Source organism: Papaver somniferum, chromosome 2 (genome assembly GCF_003573695.1).
Source record: "Papaver somniferum cultivar HN1 chromosome 2, ASM357369v1, whole genome shotgun sequence".
In the NCBI taxonomy this organism is placed as follows: Eukaryota; Viridiplantae; Streptophyta; class Magnoliopsida; order Ranunculales; family Papaveraceae; genus Papaver; species Papaver somniferum.
Genome location: NC_039359.1, coordinates 122,437,906 through 122,456,420, shown reverse-complemented (window position 1 = coordinate 122,456,420; position 18,515 = coordinate 122,437,906). Strand labels below are relative to the sequence as shown.

The 18,515-nt window shown below is 36.2% G+C and overlaps 1 protein-coding gene across 1 annotated transcript; it reads right to left on the bottom strand.

Moving 5' to 3' along the window:
- Positions 1–4,768: 4,768 nt before the first annotated feature.
- On the bottom strand, positions 4,769–8,601 carry LOC113348995 (protein NRT1/ PTR FAMILY 6.2-like). The gene is made up of 6 exons (XM_026592915.1): positions 8,086–8,601; positions 7,862–7,964; positions 6,698–6,915; positions 6,063–6,613; positions 5,629–5,972; positions 4,769–5,532 (listed from the first exon to the last, which is right to left on the bottom strand). The coding sequence occupies exons 1-6, from the start codon at positions 8,086–8,088 to the stop codon at positions 4,988–4,990; spliced, it is 1,764 nt and encodes a 587-aa protein (XP_026448700.1). The 5' UTR covers positions 8,089–8,601; the 3' UTR covers positions 4,769–4,987.
- Positions 8,602–18,515: the final 9,914 nt, after the last annotated feature.

Sequence of the window (18,515 nt, the reverse complement as noted above, 5' to 3'; positions counted from 1 at the left end):
GTGTGTAAAAATTGGCTCTTGAGGTGCAAAATATCTTTTTATGAGTGCAAAGAAGTAACATGATTGTATATAAAACAAAAATTTGGAATTGGGCCTAAATTAGGTTTTGGAGTCAGCTGGGCTGGGGTGCAAGTGCACACCCTTGCACTGGGCTGGCTCTGCCCCTGCTCGTGATGTCCGAATCCCAATCTGGATGAGGAAAGTCGTAATAGAAGTCGGCGTAATATGCTCCTAATACATTGTTTACGAGCCTGCGTGCCATCCATCTCAGGAAGCATCAGACTATACGTTGAAGCACATCAATGTTAACAGTGGATTCACGAAGTTTTGATGGGAAGATATTGCATATTAATTGAGCACATCCATCCGGACAACAATGGGTATGATATGATGTCAAAAGATTATGTCTGAAGACTAAAACCCGAAGTGCAAGTTTGTCCACTTTTGCGGCAAGGCATGTTTGATAGTGGCACGCGCACGTAGTAGCCACGTACCGAACCATAAGTCTTAAGTATTGGGCCTAACCATCCCTAAAGCTCCAACAAGGAGAGTATCTCTTTGGGGTGTACCACAACTAAACTAAGCCATAAGTCTCATTAGAGATTCTTCTGCTTGGATTTTGGCGGTATGTGATTGCTAGTCCTTCTTCCATATTGTGTACAGTATGTCAAAGTATCGATTCCTCCGACAGTTTGATCCACGGTAAAATTTCATAAAACTCATAACAAATCAAAATTTAAAATTGTCCCTAATAGTCCCTTAGAAGTCTGTTATTGAAAAAAAAGGTACCGAATACATTACCAAATTAAATTTCACAAAACTCAAAACAAATCAAAATTTTAGAAGTTGTCACTAATATTCGCCTAATATGTTTAGTCCGTTATTAAAAAAAATGGGTATCAAATACATCAACAAATTTTAATTCGGAAATCTGGATGGACAAACTTGTTACAATCAGTAGCACATATCAACAATAAAGATCCTACCTGATATGAAGACAAATTTAACTTGGACAATCTCAGAAATCAATACCCAAGTAATACCCTAGTATATATGTACCCGAACTGCAATACGAACCAATAAGAACAAGTCTTGTAATCTTTCTTTCAAGATACGAGTTCTTAAGGATAAATCTTGTAGGTTCTATACAGTCTTTTATGCTTAACAAATGTTTATATTATTTTTAACGTACTATCTTTGATATTTCAATTATAAAGATAAACACACAGAAAAAAATAACATAAGAATTTGGATGCACTTTTATACTTCTTAGGATTGGAATCCGAAAGAATGATTCTCGGCTTTCTTTTTTGTCAAACCAAATATGACAAGACTCATATGGTGGGTGCTAAGTGTTGTTCCTCTCCAGCTTCTACTTCGTGATGGTGAGTTACTAAATAATTCTACCGAATACACAACCAAATATGCCAATTCATGCATGAACCCACAACCACTAATTTTTGTACTGCTAAGAGGGTATATTAATGGTACTATTGATCATGAATTATTCTTTTTAAAAGGGCTTCAAACCATGCATGAATTTAATGGTGCAGATGACAGGAGATCCACAAGTGGGTTAAAAAAGAGATACTATCACATTTCATTTTAGCCTTAAAATAGGCCAAGTTGAAAAAAGTGATAGTATCTCTTTTTTAAAAACAGAGGGAGCTTTCTTTTTTGTTGTTGCCATAATCATGTATCATGGAGTGCAAAGAAACAATCCATTGTTACAAGATCTAGTACTGAAGCAGGGTATATGGCTCCTGTTAATACTGCCGCTGAAGTTGTTTGGCTATGTCAATTGTTCAGAACTTGCATGTTTTTCTACCAGCACCACCTACTCTACATTGTGACAATATAATATGAGAAGTCTCTATCCTCTGCTTCAAATCATGTGTTCAACAACAAAATAAAGCATATGACACTTTATTTTCACTTTGGTAGGGCGCTTGTACAGGTTAAGTTTCTAAATGTTTCTTACATCTCTGCGAATGAATAGGTTGCTGATATTGATTGAATAGGTTGCTGATATCTTCACTTATGGCCTTCATGGACACGATTTCAGAGCCCAAGGACAAGCTTCAGCTTTCACAAACTACAAACAGTTCAATTTTAGGGGGATAATATATGTTGTAGTTTTGTTGTATTGACTGTAATTGTTACTATCATATAAGAGAAACATATTATCAAAATATTGGATTCAAATTCATTGTCGTGTGGACTCTAAAGAAAATTTGGTTCAACCTTGTATGGATAGCATACATATAAAATTACCCATTATTTCTCTCTTGTCGGTGTCACTGTAATACAGTGGTAAAGTTATTCGTCAGCGCCAAATTCTTAATCTACCGATAAGAAAAAACCATGATTTCTCCCGCTATAAGAATAATCTCTCTATAAGATTTTTTTTTACAAGGGCTCTATGACTATTCTTAGATAGAGGTATTGTATCTATAAACTTTTTTTTTTTTTTTTGAAGCATATATATATATTTTATAAACAAGTAATTTCTAGCTTTCCCCTAATCGACACAAAGTCAAATATTATTGACTCAAATTAGCTTTTCCTGTACCTATTTCAGCTTGCCTTTTAACGACCATCGTTTTTCCCATATATCTATTGTATATCAAAAGAAAATTTTGGTGGAATTCATAGGTCTTGATTGATAGAATGAATCTAAGATTAAACTGATTTTTTTTTCCTTTGCCTCTTTTGCCACAAAAATGAAAAAGAAAAAGGGTTAACAGCTTCGTAAAAATAAGCTAGTCTTATGATTAGTATCTGACCCCATAGAACTATTCAGGATCAATTAGTTTTTATTCCAAACATGAGCCGCCAACAAAGTCTCTGTAAAAGTAATCTAGAGTCTAGACCCTTAAAATATATTTTAGTGGTATTACTAGCAACCGAAGTGTTTGGAACCCTTCAAAATTACTTTCTCTTTAGGATCTAGGTAAACGTGGAGCAGTGATGGTAGGTGTTCATATAGAGTATACTTCATTTCCTGAACTTTGGGGGAACACTAATCCTTCATTTTCTTCCAATCACGGTGGTGCAGATTCGTTTCGTTAAAGTTGCTTAAAAAATATTCCTTAAAATCGATTCCAATGGCGGGTAATGTCAAAGATTCCAATCATTTCAGTCTACAAAGAACCAAGTGATCTGACATTCGGAGCTACCATATTAGCTAGGAATATCACTTAAATCTTCTCTCTTTTTTGGATGGGATTTTTTTAGCTAGGAATCTAGCTCACAAGTTTGACTCTAGTCCTTCAATAAATTTCTACCCCTGCATGATGCTATTAATTAGTCTTTTTCAATTAATTGGAGGGTGCGGTATGAGCCGCCTGCAGGTGTTATAGAGTAATTTGAAAGAGGCTATTTTTGTGCGTACTTCATAAAAAGAAGTGGTGTGTGTAGACTGATAAATCCGATCCTTAACTTTGTCATCCCACGGTGCGGGTTGATTCGTTATATGTCCTATATAGACGTCCGTCTGATCCCTTGCGATTTAATTATTTTGGACAACGTAATTTATGTCAAGGTCCTTGCCGAACCTAATCTCAAGCTAGACATGGGTCTGACCCTAGCTTTGCCCGACCACCAAATTAGGAAAGAATATAGGATTCCTTATGTGACTGCCGACCATCTTGGAGTGAATAATGATTCGTACTTTATACTACTTACGATAGGTTTATTTAACTCATGAGATGCACTCTGCGTCTATGTTTTGCTTTTTTTAATAATTCAATAAACTCTGTTTTGTACCCTTTGCTATTAATTCGCTAGTATGGATTGAAAAGTATATCTCACGTTCAAATGTGGGGCGCCCACTCACTAATGATTTCATTTCCGAATTAATTGATCACTCAGGGAAATGTGTCTTACAGTACAACCCAGAAACAACTACATGTAATTACTGGGGATGAAGCAGCTAATTATTGTAAGAAGTTTGAGACTCTATTTAACCCCTCCGCAATCCGTGAAAATGAAACCGAAGTTCTTTTTCAGAACAATTGCCAAACCACGAATGAATCTATAAAATCAGTGAGGACTCTAGCGCGTTTTTCTTTTTATAATGCGGATCCCTTATACAGTAAAACAATTTTTACTGTTAGGGGTTTTGCTGCCTGCCAAACGAAAAAATAAAAAGAAAGGTAATTGTTTATCTTCTTCGTTACTCAAAGAAAATTTAAGGGACCGAGTCTAATTTGATCAAGCCTTCAAAATATCGGGGCTTTTCCTAATCAAGACTAATTTTAATACGGGATTATATTTGATTATAATTCATGGCCGGGGCCATAGGCCCCGGCTATTATGACTAGAATAACTAAACACGACCCCGATTATTACGATCTGATTACAATTTCGTGTGAAGGTACTGACTGGCTAACAAAACAGTAAACAAAACTCGAAAAAGGTTGAGTCTCTCGCCTATAAGCTCAAATAGAATTTAAGGGTGTAACCGCGTCTAATTTGATAGGTCAACAAAATATCAGGAGGTCTGTTTTATAGGTTCAACCCTCTAGATTTTAACCTAATCACGGATAATTTTATTGCGGGGACTATATTTGATTCTGGATTCTTTAATCCATGGTCGGGGCCGTAGGTCCCAGCTACTATGATCCGACTGACTAAACATGACTCTGTTCATTACAGGATGACTAACCAGTAAACAAAACTTGAAAAAAGTTGATTCCCGGCCGTAGGCCGGGGTGATACCTAGTATATATATATATATATGTGACAAATATAACGAGGAAAGCGATGATGGACAATATTTTCTATTATTTTAATCATTAGAGATCTCTTTAACTGGAACCTGGAAGCTTGGAACAGCTAAGAAACATAGACCAAACAGAAACACACTATTGATTGGCATTTTACTCTACATCAGAATTATACCACTTCAACACACCCAAATACACTAGAACGAAAAAAGATGAATAAACCATGTAATGCATGCATTCAATAACATTTATCCAGCTTAACATTTTTCATCAGCTTCAGTACCTTGACCGGAAATAATACTGCTCATCTGTAAAGCACTGTTCTGTCTCTCATTTGATTTAAACCACATGGCGCAAACAAGATAAGCTCCAAAGTTGACGAAACTTAATACAGCAAGAAGTGCATAGAAGAGGTCAAGCCTTCCATTGTTAATATCATCAGTTAACCATCCATGCCCATCACTACTTCCAGTAACTTTTTGTACTACTGAGACCAAGAAACTACTGATGAAAAATCCGAATGATAGAGTTGTAAGAAATAAACCAGTACTCATGGTTTTCATTCCTTTTGGTGATTTAGTTATGAAAAAGTCGAGCTGGCCAGTGTACATGAAGGCTTCTCCAGAACCTACTAAGAAGAACTGTGGGATCAAAAGGAAAACGCTAATTGGTAAATCTTTTGAAGTGTTGTTGACAGATTTCGATGCTACTGATAAACGCTTTACTTCTACTACTGATGCTACCGCCATTCCTGCTATCGACAAGATAAGGCCTAAGGAGATTCTCTGCAAGTTTGTAAAGCCTAAATAAAACAAGGAAAAAGTTACAGTCAGTAAGATATATATACACTTGAACACTAAGTTAACTTATTATTTGTAAGTATTCAACTAGTCCATACCTTGGTCTCCTCGCCATTTCTTCATAAGAGGCATGATCATCCGATCATTTACGGCAAGGGTGATCAATATAGCTCCTACAAAGAAGACAGTAAGCGAACCAGCAGGAATTTGAAAACTTCCAATAGATCTCTTCATTGTTGAAGCTTGTTCTACCGAGAAAGTTATCATTTGTGCATAAGTGGTCCAAAATATAATAGTAGTTGCCCAAATTGGCAATAGACTTGTCATCATTTTCACTTCCTCTACTCTAGTCACTGAACATAATTTCCACGGATTCAGAACTGTAGATGATCCAATCTTCTCATAGTCTCCCTCAACAACAATCGCAGCTTTGTCCAGACAACTACAATTCATTGGAAATTAAAAATGTTTTAGTAATATTAAAAAAATATGGATCACTCTACTTTAAAGTCTTACTGAATATATTACTAACCGGAATTGATTGGTGTGCTGTATTCTCTTCTGCTCCGGTAAATCTTCGTATAAGTTGAAAGTAGAAGGTAAATTAAGCTTTCTTTTCTTGATAGAAGCAACAATGACTTGAGAAATATGAACAATAGGGCTTCCAGAGCTTTTCTTGAATCTATATCTTTTAGTTCCTGATAAAAATATCAAGACGGCTATCAACATAGAAACGGAACAAATTCCGTAAGCCCAACTTCTGCCAACTTCATCTTGTATGTATACAAGTACTGTCACTGCTAGCAATGTTCCAACACTGATGAGAAAGAAAAACCTATTAAAGAAAAAAGCCATTTGAGATTTTTCTTTTTCATCTTTTTCGTCGAACTGATCCGTTCCAAATCCCGATACACTCGATTTTAGACCTCCGGTGCCTAACGCAATCAGGTACAAAGAGAGATATAGGATACCCATTTGAAATCCAGTCGCCGGTGTACATTTTTTGTTGGCCGTGGAATAATAGTCGCATGGTGGTGGACGTAGTTCAGGCAGTTTTGTTGAGAATGCTAGCATTCCGGTACCCTATTGGATCAACAATATCAATCAGAATCACGTAGTTGTTAGTATAATATTTAGTTATTAGTCATCCAAAGACAATGAATTTACCAGTATTTGGACTAATGTAAAGATGGCTATGGTCTTGTATCTGCCTAAGAACGAATCTGCAACGAATCCACCGAGCAGACACAGTAGAAAAGAAGTCCCCATAAAATCAGTCACGATATTTGCCGACGTGGTACTCGGAAGATGCATGGTTCTACCCAAGTAAGTGACCAAGTTTACAGCTATACCCATTGTTGATAGCCTCTCGCAGATTTCAATCCCTGTCCGCATCATGCAAAATCCAACCAAATCAGCCAGGGAATATTTCTCGGAGCAAAATGGACAAAGGACATGCAGTTTGAGAGAAGTTTGTATCCCCTGGACCAGTGGCGAACCAGGGCCAAGAACACGATAAAGTCAAAAAAAAAAAAAAATCAATTCTTTTTTTTTTTTTTGGAAATATATCGTAGTTTTGGGAGTCAGTTGGCAAGTGAAGACAATTAACCAACTTATACCCACCTAGCTCTACCTTTACAGTGGATATGATTGGGCTTCCTCAACAGTCAGTGTTTCATTAATTTATAGAGATTTTTGTGTTTATCATACCAACCAAAAATTTCACGTGCAATTAAAACATACTAATGGCTTTAAACAAAGAATCTTCTTAACTTTGAGAAATCTAAAAGCTCAAATCACAGAAATACGTGAATGCATGATGCAAAAAGCAAAATTTAAGAAAAGATCAAATCATAATAATGCTTCAGATAAAACCCGGACTGTCTGAATCTCGGTGGTCCTCAAGAGATTTTGTTGTGCAAAATATGCTTTATGGGTCCATAAACAAAGGCCTTTTGAGTTGTTCAATTTGGATTTTGGACGACAATACTAGTTGCTACAGCAAGAGTATCTGTCCTTTTCTAATCAATGGAAAACATTGGAAAAATAATTGATTTGCCTTGTGATTATCTTTGTTTGGTCGATTTTGCCTAATTATTATCCACACCCAAAATTCACTGTACACAACCCGACTAAGGTTTTTGATCGGTACACTGCCATTATATTTTTCTCGGTAGAACTGTAGTGTGATGGTTTATAAAACAGTATGATAGTTCATGGGTGGCGGAATACCGCTCCGGTTGTCTAAAACTTCCATTGACAGATAAAGCCTTACCTTAACTAGCTAGAAGTTTATATGCGCTAAATATAAATAAAATGATAAGACCGTACCTAATATTAAAGCTGCAGGCACCCAACCACCTGTTTTTGATCTGTCAGCCGGGAAACCTTTGAAGTCGACGGCGTCCGAGACCGCCCAACTCATTTTCTCATCCTGGAGAAACAATAATCAAGTTAGTTAAAATCATAAAATTAAGTCTCTCTCCTTGAACAATGGTATTGATGGATACAGTGGGAGACGTTCATAAATGAAGAGACTAACGAAAAGTACTGACCATTTTTTGGTACTTGTAATATACTGTCCAATCGAAAAAGTAAGCTTAAGAAGTCAAGAGCAAACTAAGAAAAACTTGGAAGAATACTTCTTTTCCTCTTGTGTGAGTGATATTTCTCTCTTCAAGTCACAACATAGCTGTCCTGGGAGCATCTGATTATATAGGGGAAGAAATGGAATCCTTTTTCGCTTCACAGTGACCTCCACTATCGATCGAGCGAGAGACAGAGACAGGTGGTTTTTGATAAAGGTGGATATTGATTAAGTTTATAGGAAAGATGCATATATAGAAGTTTCTAGCTAGCTAGGCTTGTTGCCAGAATTAGTTAATCTAAGTTTGAATTATTGGGCTTAGTAGTGAAATGGAAATTATTGTAAGAGAAGAGAAACATGAAGGAATCTTGAACATGCATTGCCCATGGCACATTCATAATCTCACCAGGACTCTCTTTTCTTTTCTTCTTTGTGGATGGATGGATAGGGGCTTATTTTGTTTCGTTATGGGAATTGTGAACCACACCACATTTTGGTCTGTCTAGTGCTTTTTCTACCCCACAAATTTTCTTTTTCTTTCTTTCCAATTTGGCTTCCTAGCTAGATCTGAAAGTGGGCCAAAACCAACTAGAATCACTCTTTCCATTAATCACAGCCTTTTACATACTTGTGGATTAGTATCTTCTTTTTTAAAATTCTGGAAGAGTACGTGTAAGCTTCACATTCCCTATCTGTTATTGTTATTGCAGCCACAGGTGCCAAGATATCAGCCTAGTGATTATACTAGGAGGTAGTTTGAGACAACTAGAGCCAAGACTTAACATTGTCATGTACGTAGCTGATCTGGATACGTTGGGAAGAGCTGCTGAGCTGCACCTTGAGCTGGAGTGGAGAACATCAATGTTAACACCTCCCTCTCAGTGCCTACTGGAAAGTGGTTTTCACTTGAGCCAATTTTCATGGCTAAGGGCCGGTTTACTGGAATCCATCCAAAGGTCCCATGCAACATTGGAGATCAGTTCAACGTTTGGTTTGTTGCCTTGTTGGCAGAAGCTCATCAGAATGTCAACTGATTTTCCTTTACAAACTGTTCTTGTTTTTTGGAGTTTGAAAACTCGACTTGAGGTCGACTCGCCAGTGTCCTGACTCCTAATGAAACAGTAGAAAACTAGCAACTATTGTTAGTCCACCTAGCTTAAGATTACGTAGAATCAAAACCAACAATTTCATGTCTAACACAGTTCTTGATTCAGTGTCATTTCACGAAGACATTCTAGAAAGAGAGATGGATAGAGCTGAAGTAGGACATGATCTAGGTATATTGATGAATATCCTAATGGAATAGGTTCATATCCTTCCTAACAATATTGCATGGGCCCTGGAACTTGGTTGTTTATCATCCAAAGTCAAAGGCATAATCACACAGGATTGTAAGGGTTTACAACTCCAATAACTTATGCTGAAGATTGGTGGGACAAAGTAGTTGTAACTTAGAAGTCTCCATTCCGAAAAATGAGTTAATTCTTTGAACTATAATTTCAGTGGTAGTAGGAGGAGATCGATCAGAGAGACTTGTGGTTTTTCACGTTGTGTGTTTGCTTAATTGGACGGTGGGTTTTATAGCTTTTGTATGCTTTTGGCAACAATCATTTTCTTTAGTTGGGGCCCCTGAAATAGAAGACTCGATCGACTCAACTCAACTCAAAACAAAACGTATGTCAATTAGTCTAGATCTTGAGATCTTTTCTAACCATGGTTTGGAGATTTTGTGAAATTCGTGGAGAATAGCAAATGCGAAGTATGGAATGTTGGTTCTGGGGGACCGCAGTTGATGGGTTGGAATTAGAGCCTTTAATTCTTGTGGAAAAACCATCCAACACCAAGTTTTACAGGCCAGCTGGTTGGTTTAAATAATCAGTTGACTATGAAAATGAAGGAAGTTAGGCCGATCGGCCTAAGCGCTAATCAGCTCCACGTCGAATCACTTGTCGCTCGTCCTAATCTTGGCCACACCCATTAAAAAATGAGTCATCGATCAATGCAGACTGAACCATACTACATACACTCAAAACATGTCATTTAGTCATTTAGTCCTCTAAATTAAAGTTACTAGTCTGGCTCATTAGATGGTACGGTGTTGCTGAGCTATAAAACCAGGGAAGAGTGCTTAGTTTTGAATCACCCCAAGGAAGCAAACAACTCTCCTAGTTTTACTTCAACAACGTACTGATTTAGGCCAACTTGGTTCTTAGTTCTTACCAAGACATGAATGCAGTCAGACAACAACGAGTTGTCTTTTATGGACAACTGCTTGGAAGTAATGTCTATAATTCATATGCAGGCCAAAATGGTACCTAATACCTACTATGGTATTAATGTTGCAAGTAGTTTCCAAAATCTTGGTTCGGATAATTGTTTCTAACGTCTATCGGTGTTGTAACTTACGTTTTTCTGAAGTTTTAAATGAACAATTAATATTTGATATGTCGCTGAAGTACTACATACAGTATAAATTGTGGTTTGTTGCCTTTAAACATAATTAGATCTGTTGAATTGAAATGGTATTTTTTAGATCACTGGTTAATTGTAGTTAACTAGACTGGGCTGTGGGCTCTCCTCACTTCAGAATTATATCTTGTTTTTGTCTTCGAAGTTCGATCTACATAATGTAACAAAGACACCCGCTTTACATGGTTCGGCTATAGTATTACTAAAGCAATGGGCACCCCGCAGAGGAAGAGGTACCCCGAACCCGAAGAACTACATATAATGGAGAGGTAGGGACCTAAAATAATACCGGTATTTTATCATGTAAAAAAAAAAAAAAACAGAAGGAGACACAAAGTAGATGTAAGGAGAGAGAGGTTTCTATTAATCTCTATATGTTAGACAAACATTAGAGCCTCTATTTATAGGGTTAGATATAAGGGCATCCCAGTAATAAACGAGAAACGTCTATAATACTATCCCTGTTGACATTGCGTCTAAGCTAATTGCCTCGTTAAAACCTTGTCAGGAAACCTCAAAGAGACAAAACCTGATCGAATGGAAAATAGTACAATTGAGACTAAACTTAGAACGAAGATGAAATACATATGTTGCCTCATTAAAACCTTGATAAGAAAAAACCCAGTGGGACAAACCCTTGACGAAGGGAAAAGAGTACAACATGATAGTCCCGTAAAATACCTTTTACTATAATGCTCCCAAATCTTTGAGTAATTCAGTTGAATCTTGGCTTGCAAATCTTTGAGTAGAGACATCCCAAATTTGATGAACGGATTTCTTGAATGTAAAAGATTTTTGTTCTTTGGTGAAGAAAATTGCTAGTTCATGAAGTCTTCTTTTGTGTTAATCTTCTAATAAAAGTGTTCTCGAGTCTTCATGCTTCTTTAAATACATTGAGAACTTGTGTCATGGATTGCTAGCTTCCCGAGATGATTTGCAGAAGCTGTTGATGTAGTTTTTTCAATAAAGTGCCAAGATGGAGATAAATTAACAAAACTGTATTTATGGTCATACCGTATGTGGATCAGAATAACATCCGAATTCCTGAGGGCTTGTATGTTGATTTGGTCAAACAAAATGACCTAGTTAATGGTGAGAATCCACCAAATAACCTAAATTGATACGACTCCCCCTTGGATGACCACCATGTTGAATTAAATTCCTCACTAAAACCTTGCCAGTAAAACCCGATGAGAAAAAATTTGGATGAAGGGAAAGAGAGCACAAATATCAACATTTAAAAAAAAAATCAACTTCAGCATGTTGCCTCGTTAAAACCTTGTCAGGAAAACCATATGGGACAAAACCTGAAACGAAGGGAAAAGAGTACAACTTTTGACGTAAATATGGATGCTAACCCAATATATACATTTTACATAAGACAAACATCTAAATAATAGCTCTAGTCTATCTCAAAGACGAGTTTATGCTACCATAATTCTAACGGCAGGTTTAAGAAAGAAAAGAAAAAAAAAAGAATTATGCTGCTAAAACGTGGATTTTGGGTGTTTTTAAGGACTCCTCAAGAGACCCACAAAGTTGATTTCATCAACTAATTAATTAGGATTTTTGGTTTTGTACCAAATTCTTAAAAAAACATAAAGGATTGTTATAGCTGACATAATCTAGTCAGGTGGCTGTCTGAATATAACTTGAATCCTACAAGGATTACAAATTTGAATATGTTCCCCAATCACATTTCATATGTAAATGAAATACGAGTCCTTCAAGGACTACCACGCCAATGCATCATACATGGAGAACAAAAATTTATTGAACCAATGCTAGGGTTCGAGAAAAAAAATGAAACCCTCAAATCGTTTTTACAACGACCATATTTCTTTTAATACGAAATATGACTAACACCAACCTGTAATGTTCAGGATTGGCGCTTTTATGATATCAAGTCTAGATAGGATCCTTATATTGCTTCAATTTAGAAACTATAGTAATCCAATCTAATTTGGATATATGCCAACCAATCACATATGTCGATATTCCTCTGCAGAGGGGTTAACAACCACTACCATTTATTATTTCAGTAGCTACCATAAATGAATATTCGACAATCATTTCTCCCATGCAGTCTGCATATGTTTCTGGAAGACAAATATCAGATAACATCTTCCTCGCTCAAGAACTCACACAATGAAGAAAAAAAAGGTTATATGGCTCTCAAATTGGACATGTCAAAGGCATTGGACAGAGTTGAGTGGGTTTTCGTAAAAAAGATAATGAAAAAGATTGTATTTTTTACCAAGTGGTGTGATCTTATTGAAGAATGCATTAGCACATCAGAGATCAGTATAAAGCTTAGTGGATCTCTATGTAGTTCTTACAAACCAACAAGAGGTTTGAGGCAAGGCGATCCACTATCACCTTACCTCTTTCTACTCACTATGGAGGTATTCACAAGGGCTATGGCTGATGCAGAAAATTCAAAGAAGATACAAGAGGACAAAATTTCCAGAGCTGCTCCTCAAGTAACACATCTTTTATTTGCAGACGATTGTATGCTGTTTACAAGAGCAAATATTCATAATGTGAATAACTTATTAGATGTAGTTCAGGAACTCAGTGCAAGCTCAGGGAAACATATAAATCCTCGGAAATCTACAAATTATTACTCCAAAAATCTACATCCAAGGCATTTCATATTATTATCAAGAAGACTAAAAGTCCAAAGCATGAGTATGGAAGAAGTGTATTTGGGTATTCCTCTTTTCCTAAACAGAAAGAAGACATTTTTTTTTCTTCACTAGTTAGGAACATGAAAAGCAGGTTACAATGATGGAACGGTAAGTTTGATAATCAATCAGAGAGGACTACCCTGGTAAAAATGCAACGCCAGTTCATCAAATGAGCACATTTAAGCTGTCAGAAAAGTCTATTGAAGAACTAGAAAGAGTTCAAAGACAATTCTGGTGGAACAAAACATCTGGAAAAGGTATAGTTATCACACTTAGAGAATTTATGTAAGGACAAAGATTCTGGAGGACTGGATTTTAGAGATCTAAAGAGCTTTAATACAACTTTACTGGCAAGATCAACCTGGAGATTATGTAACCATGAGAGTCAATTATGGGAAAGAGCTTTAAAAGCAAAGCATTTTCCTAATTATTCACTTCTTCATGCACATGAAAAGAACAATGTCACTTGGGATTCGAAGAGCTTGTACAACACTGTTGCTTTTATCAAGTGTTAGAGCACTGCACGGTCGAACTCGCAAGCGTTGCTATCTCAAGCTTGTTTATCAAGTTTAGTTGATCAAAACTATATACTTGATTTCTAGTCTACTTATAGTTATGTATCGGATTAGGATAGAATGTGTAATTGAGCTTTAGACTTCACGACGTTCACCAATTGAAGAAGAAGTTCTACTGAGGATCTTGGAGGAACTTCATCAACAAAAGGTATGTGGAGACTAAAACTTATCTATCACTCAGAAGTCTATTCTATTATATCTTCTAATGATACTAAGTCATACAACTATATAGACTTTTATATTATACACATCTGATATTTCGCGCTGAGTTTATCTCACTTATCTATTTCTCGAAATACGTGTTGGAAGCTTTTTGCTTTAGCTATGTTCATCATATTCTTGACGAGTTTAGTTGGAAACAATCTGTTTGTTGGAAACTAAATATTAATTCAAAAGATGATCATGTGAAAATTACCTTGAACATCTTATACGAATTGTGTGAGACAGTCATTTGATGTTAGCTCGAGAAGTTTCGTATTGATCATTCGATCACTTGAAAATTACTTGAAGCTAATGCTATGTGTGAGATTTCCGTTGTCGTCTTTCAAGGATGTTTCAATGATTGAAATGAGAGTTTAGAACGATTACCCATGTTTGGATACAACACGGTATGCATACCTAGTATGCGAACTGTATTGTGATGATTCAGGTCCGGAACTTTTGTTTGCGTACCTAGTATGCGAATGGATTTACCTGAAAAGGTTCAGAACTCTTATTTGTGTACCTAGTATGCTAACGTGTTTACCTGAGTTGGGTCCGGAACGGTTGTTCGCGAACCTGGTTTGCGAACGACTTGACTAGGCCAAGGTCCGGAGCTGCTGTCCGTGTACCCAGTTTGCGAACACAGTGGTGAAGTTCTAAAATCGGTAATTTATGATTCTCATACTCATGAACTAAAACATTTATGATTTAGGGAATGCAAATTAACTTTGCAAACCGTGGCTTAATGTTCATGAATTGATTCTTGTATAAGTACTTTGTACGGTTACGAATCAAACCAATTTCATTTCAATTTATTCATGAATATTTCTATGAGATAGTGAACAATTGAACAACTCTATTTGAAGAAAAATTAGATTCATTTGATTATCTATCATGATTGATTGATCTTCATATTTGATCTAGAAGTGTTAGATAAATACGACAAAGACAAAAGTGTTCATATGGCTAACTTCGGTTAATTGTTATTGAGCCAGCTCAATATACACGTTTAGGTACGGTTACCCATATATAAATATAAGTATATTTTGTTTGTGTGTAACAAGGTAAGACCATTTAACAGTGGAGATTAATTGCTTAGTTTCTAAGAAGACTTATCTTGAATCTTAAATCAGGAGTTCATCTAACGGTGAATATTGAATGCTTTGTTACTAAGCTATCTTAGCTTTGATTATAAGCAACTCTGATTTGAAAGACTATATAAGGGAGAAATCTAGCAACTGGAAAACCTAATCACGACACTTTCTTGTGTCCTAGTTGCAAACTAGAGTCGATTCTCCTTTAACCTAGGTTTTCCAAAACCATTATTAGGTTAACGACTTGAAGACTTCATTTAGGATTCGTGAAGCCAGATCCAACTATTTTCTTTGTAGTTGCGTATTTTGATGTTACTTGTGTTAGAGCATCGCTCGGTCGAACTCGCAAGCGTTGATATCTCAAGCTTGTTTGTCAATTTTAGTTGCCAAAACTATAAGTGTTTATTTCTAGTCTACTTATAGCTAAGTCTCGGATTAGGATAATAAGTGTAGTTGAGCTTTAGACTCCACAGTGTTCATCGATTGAATACGAAGAACTACTCAAGGGAACTTGTGGAACTTCATCAACAAAAGGTATGTGGAGACTTGAACCTATCTATCACTCAAAAGTCTATCTACTATATCTCCTATTTGAGACAAAAGTCGTATTGCTATATAGACTTCAATTATACACATTTTATATTACGAGCTGAGTTTATCTCGCTTATCTATTTCTCGAAATATGTGTTGGTAAGCTTTCGCTTTAGCCAAGTTCATCTTTACTTGTGACGAAATTCATGTTGATTATTTCAATAACTTGAAAATCGATTTGAGGAAATAGTTAGTGAATAACAACTATTTTAACCTCCTCTAAGAAAGTTTCAATGATTGAAATCAGATTTTAGAACAAGTAACCATGTTTGGATATAAACAAAGTGTGTTCTCACATTTGTGTAAAAGTCCAAAACCGGGAACCCAAAGTATGCGTACCCATAAGCGTACTGGCGGTTGTTGGAAATCCGGGTAAGTATGCGTACCCGTACGCATATTGGCGGAAGTTTCACGTCCGTGAATTTCTGCTGGAGTTTGAAAGTGAAAAACAAACTCAATCCGGTTACTTAAGTACGCGTACCCGTTTGCATACTTAAGTAGGTTACTTTCTAAAATCGGTCTGTTCATGAACTAAAACATTTATATAATAAGGAATGCAATCTTTGCATACCGTGGCTATAATGTTCATGAATTGATTCGAGTGAATCAAAACTGATTTTGCTTCGATTGTGTCTTGTATACTTCTATAAGATCTAAGCAATTAAACAACTCTCTAACTAGTTCATTTGAGTCATTTGAACTAGTTATGGTAAAGATGAATAAGGTTGATATGAAAGTGCTCATATGGCTAACCATTGGTTAACTATTTTTGAACCAACTAAGTGTACACATTTAGGTACGGTTACTCAAACCTGAATGAAGTTACATATTATTTGTGTATAACAAGCTAAGTTCGATCTAACGGTTGAAAGATATTAGCTTGAATCTAATCAAGTTTTCATCTAACAGTGAATATTGAATGCTTTGTTACCAAGGTAACCTAGATTGCAAACCCTGATTTGAAATCTATATAAAGGAGAACTCTAGCAACTGGGAAACCTAATCCCCACACCTCATGTGTGATACTAGTTGTATAAGATAGAGTCGATTCTCCTTTAACCTTAGGTTTTTCACGAAACCATGTAGGTTAACGACTTAAAGACTTCATTGGGATTGTCAAGCCAGACCCAACTATTTTCTCTGTAGTTGCTTGATCTGATCTTGCTGTTTTTATTGTGATTGAGTACAATCGTAAGATTGGATTGAGATTTATATCTCTGATAGGCAAGATAGAAAAGTAGTCACAAACACCTTCGTCTCATCGTTTGTAATTCCACAATATATTGTTTCGTTAATCGATTAAGATTATTGTGAGGTGATTGATAATACTAGGCTGTTCTTCGGGAATATAAGTCCGGGTTATCAATTGGTTCATGTGCACCTTGATTTATCAAAAGACGGAATAAAAACTCGTAGGTATATCTGTGGAAGACAGATTTATCTATTCAATAGACTTTTTTGTGTGATACAGATTTGTTTATCAAGTCTTCGACTTTGGGTCGTAGCAACTCTTAGTTGTGGGCGAGATCAGCTGAGGGAATCAAGTGCGTAGTATCCTGCTGGGATCAGAGACGTAAGGAGCACGAATGTACCTTGAATCATTGTGATATTGATTAGGGTTCACTACATTCCAGTCCGAAGTTCGCTTTGTAGTAGGCTAGTGTCTGTAGCGGCTTAATACAGTGTGGTGTTCAAATCTGCACTAGGTCCCGGGGTTTTTCTGCATTTGCGGTTTCCTCGTTAACAAAACTTCTAGTGTCTGTGTTATTTCTTTTTCGCATTATATTTTGTTATATAATTGAAATATCACAGGTTGTGCGTTGAATCGATCAGTTGGTAAATCCAACCTTTGGTTGTTGATTGAAATTGATTGATCCTTGAATATTGGTATTTAGTACCGTTCAAGTTATTTCTCTTAGATTCAATCAGGCTCGCAAATTATTATTTGTGTGATTGCGAATTGAATTAAGAAATTGAGATATAACTCTTTGATGTACTTTTCTTAATATTGAGTCTAACTGTCTAGTTGATTCTCGTGAAAGTATATTGGAGTTAGTTCATACAGATTGCTAAGCGAAATATTAGGTGAGGTTGTTAGACCCCCTCTTTTTCAATTGGTATCAGATCAGGCAAAAACGGTAAGACCTCATAAGTTTGTGTTTGAAGCAATCTGATTTTTATGGACGAGTCTATCTCTAATAATGTACCAGTTCATAAATTACCAGATGATTTTCAAAGCTTGGATTCACCTGAGAGACTGTCACATCTTGGTCAGTATCTAAACATTCTCTTGATGTAGAACCTGTTGAAGTCTGGGAAATACGCCTAGAAGAAAAGTTGGATGAACTATCTGATGGAGGTGGTTCAGATATTGATAGAGATGTTGATGAGGAAGTCTCAAAGTATGTTAAGATTTTGAATTCATTGGAAAGAAGAAGATGAAAACTTCTCATGTCACGCCTCTTCTGACTCCTTTATGTCGAGAAAACAAGAAATTGAGAAGATGTTACGCAGATGTTTATGTTTAAAATGGTTCTAACGAATCGATCCTCAAGGATTCTGAGGAAAACCTACGTAAAAAGTCACTTGAATGTGATAATCTTTATCAAAAGTATTTTTTGTTGGAAGAGAAACTTGCAGAATCTGAAGCAATGACTAACTCCTAGCAAATAAGTTTTGATGACAGAGAAAGCGCTTATCTCTCTCGAGAAAAACTTCTTGAGGCTGATTTAACTGCTTCTCTTGATAAAATCAAGATGTTGGAAGATGACTTGAAAA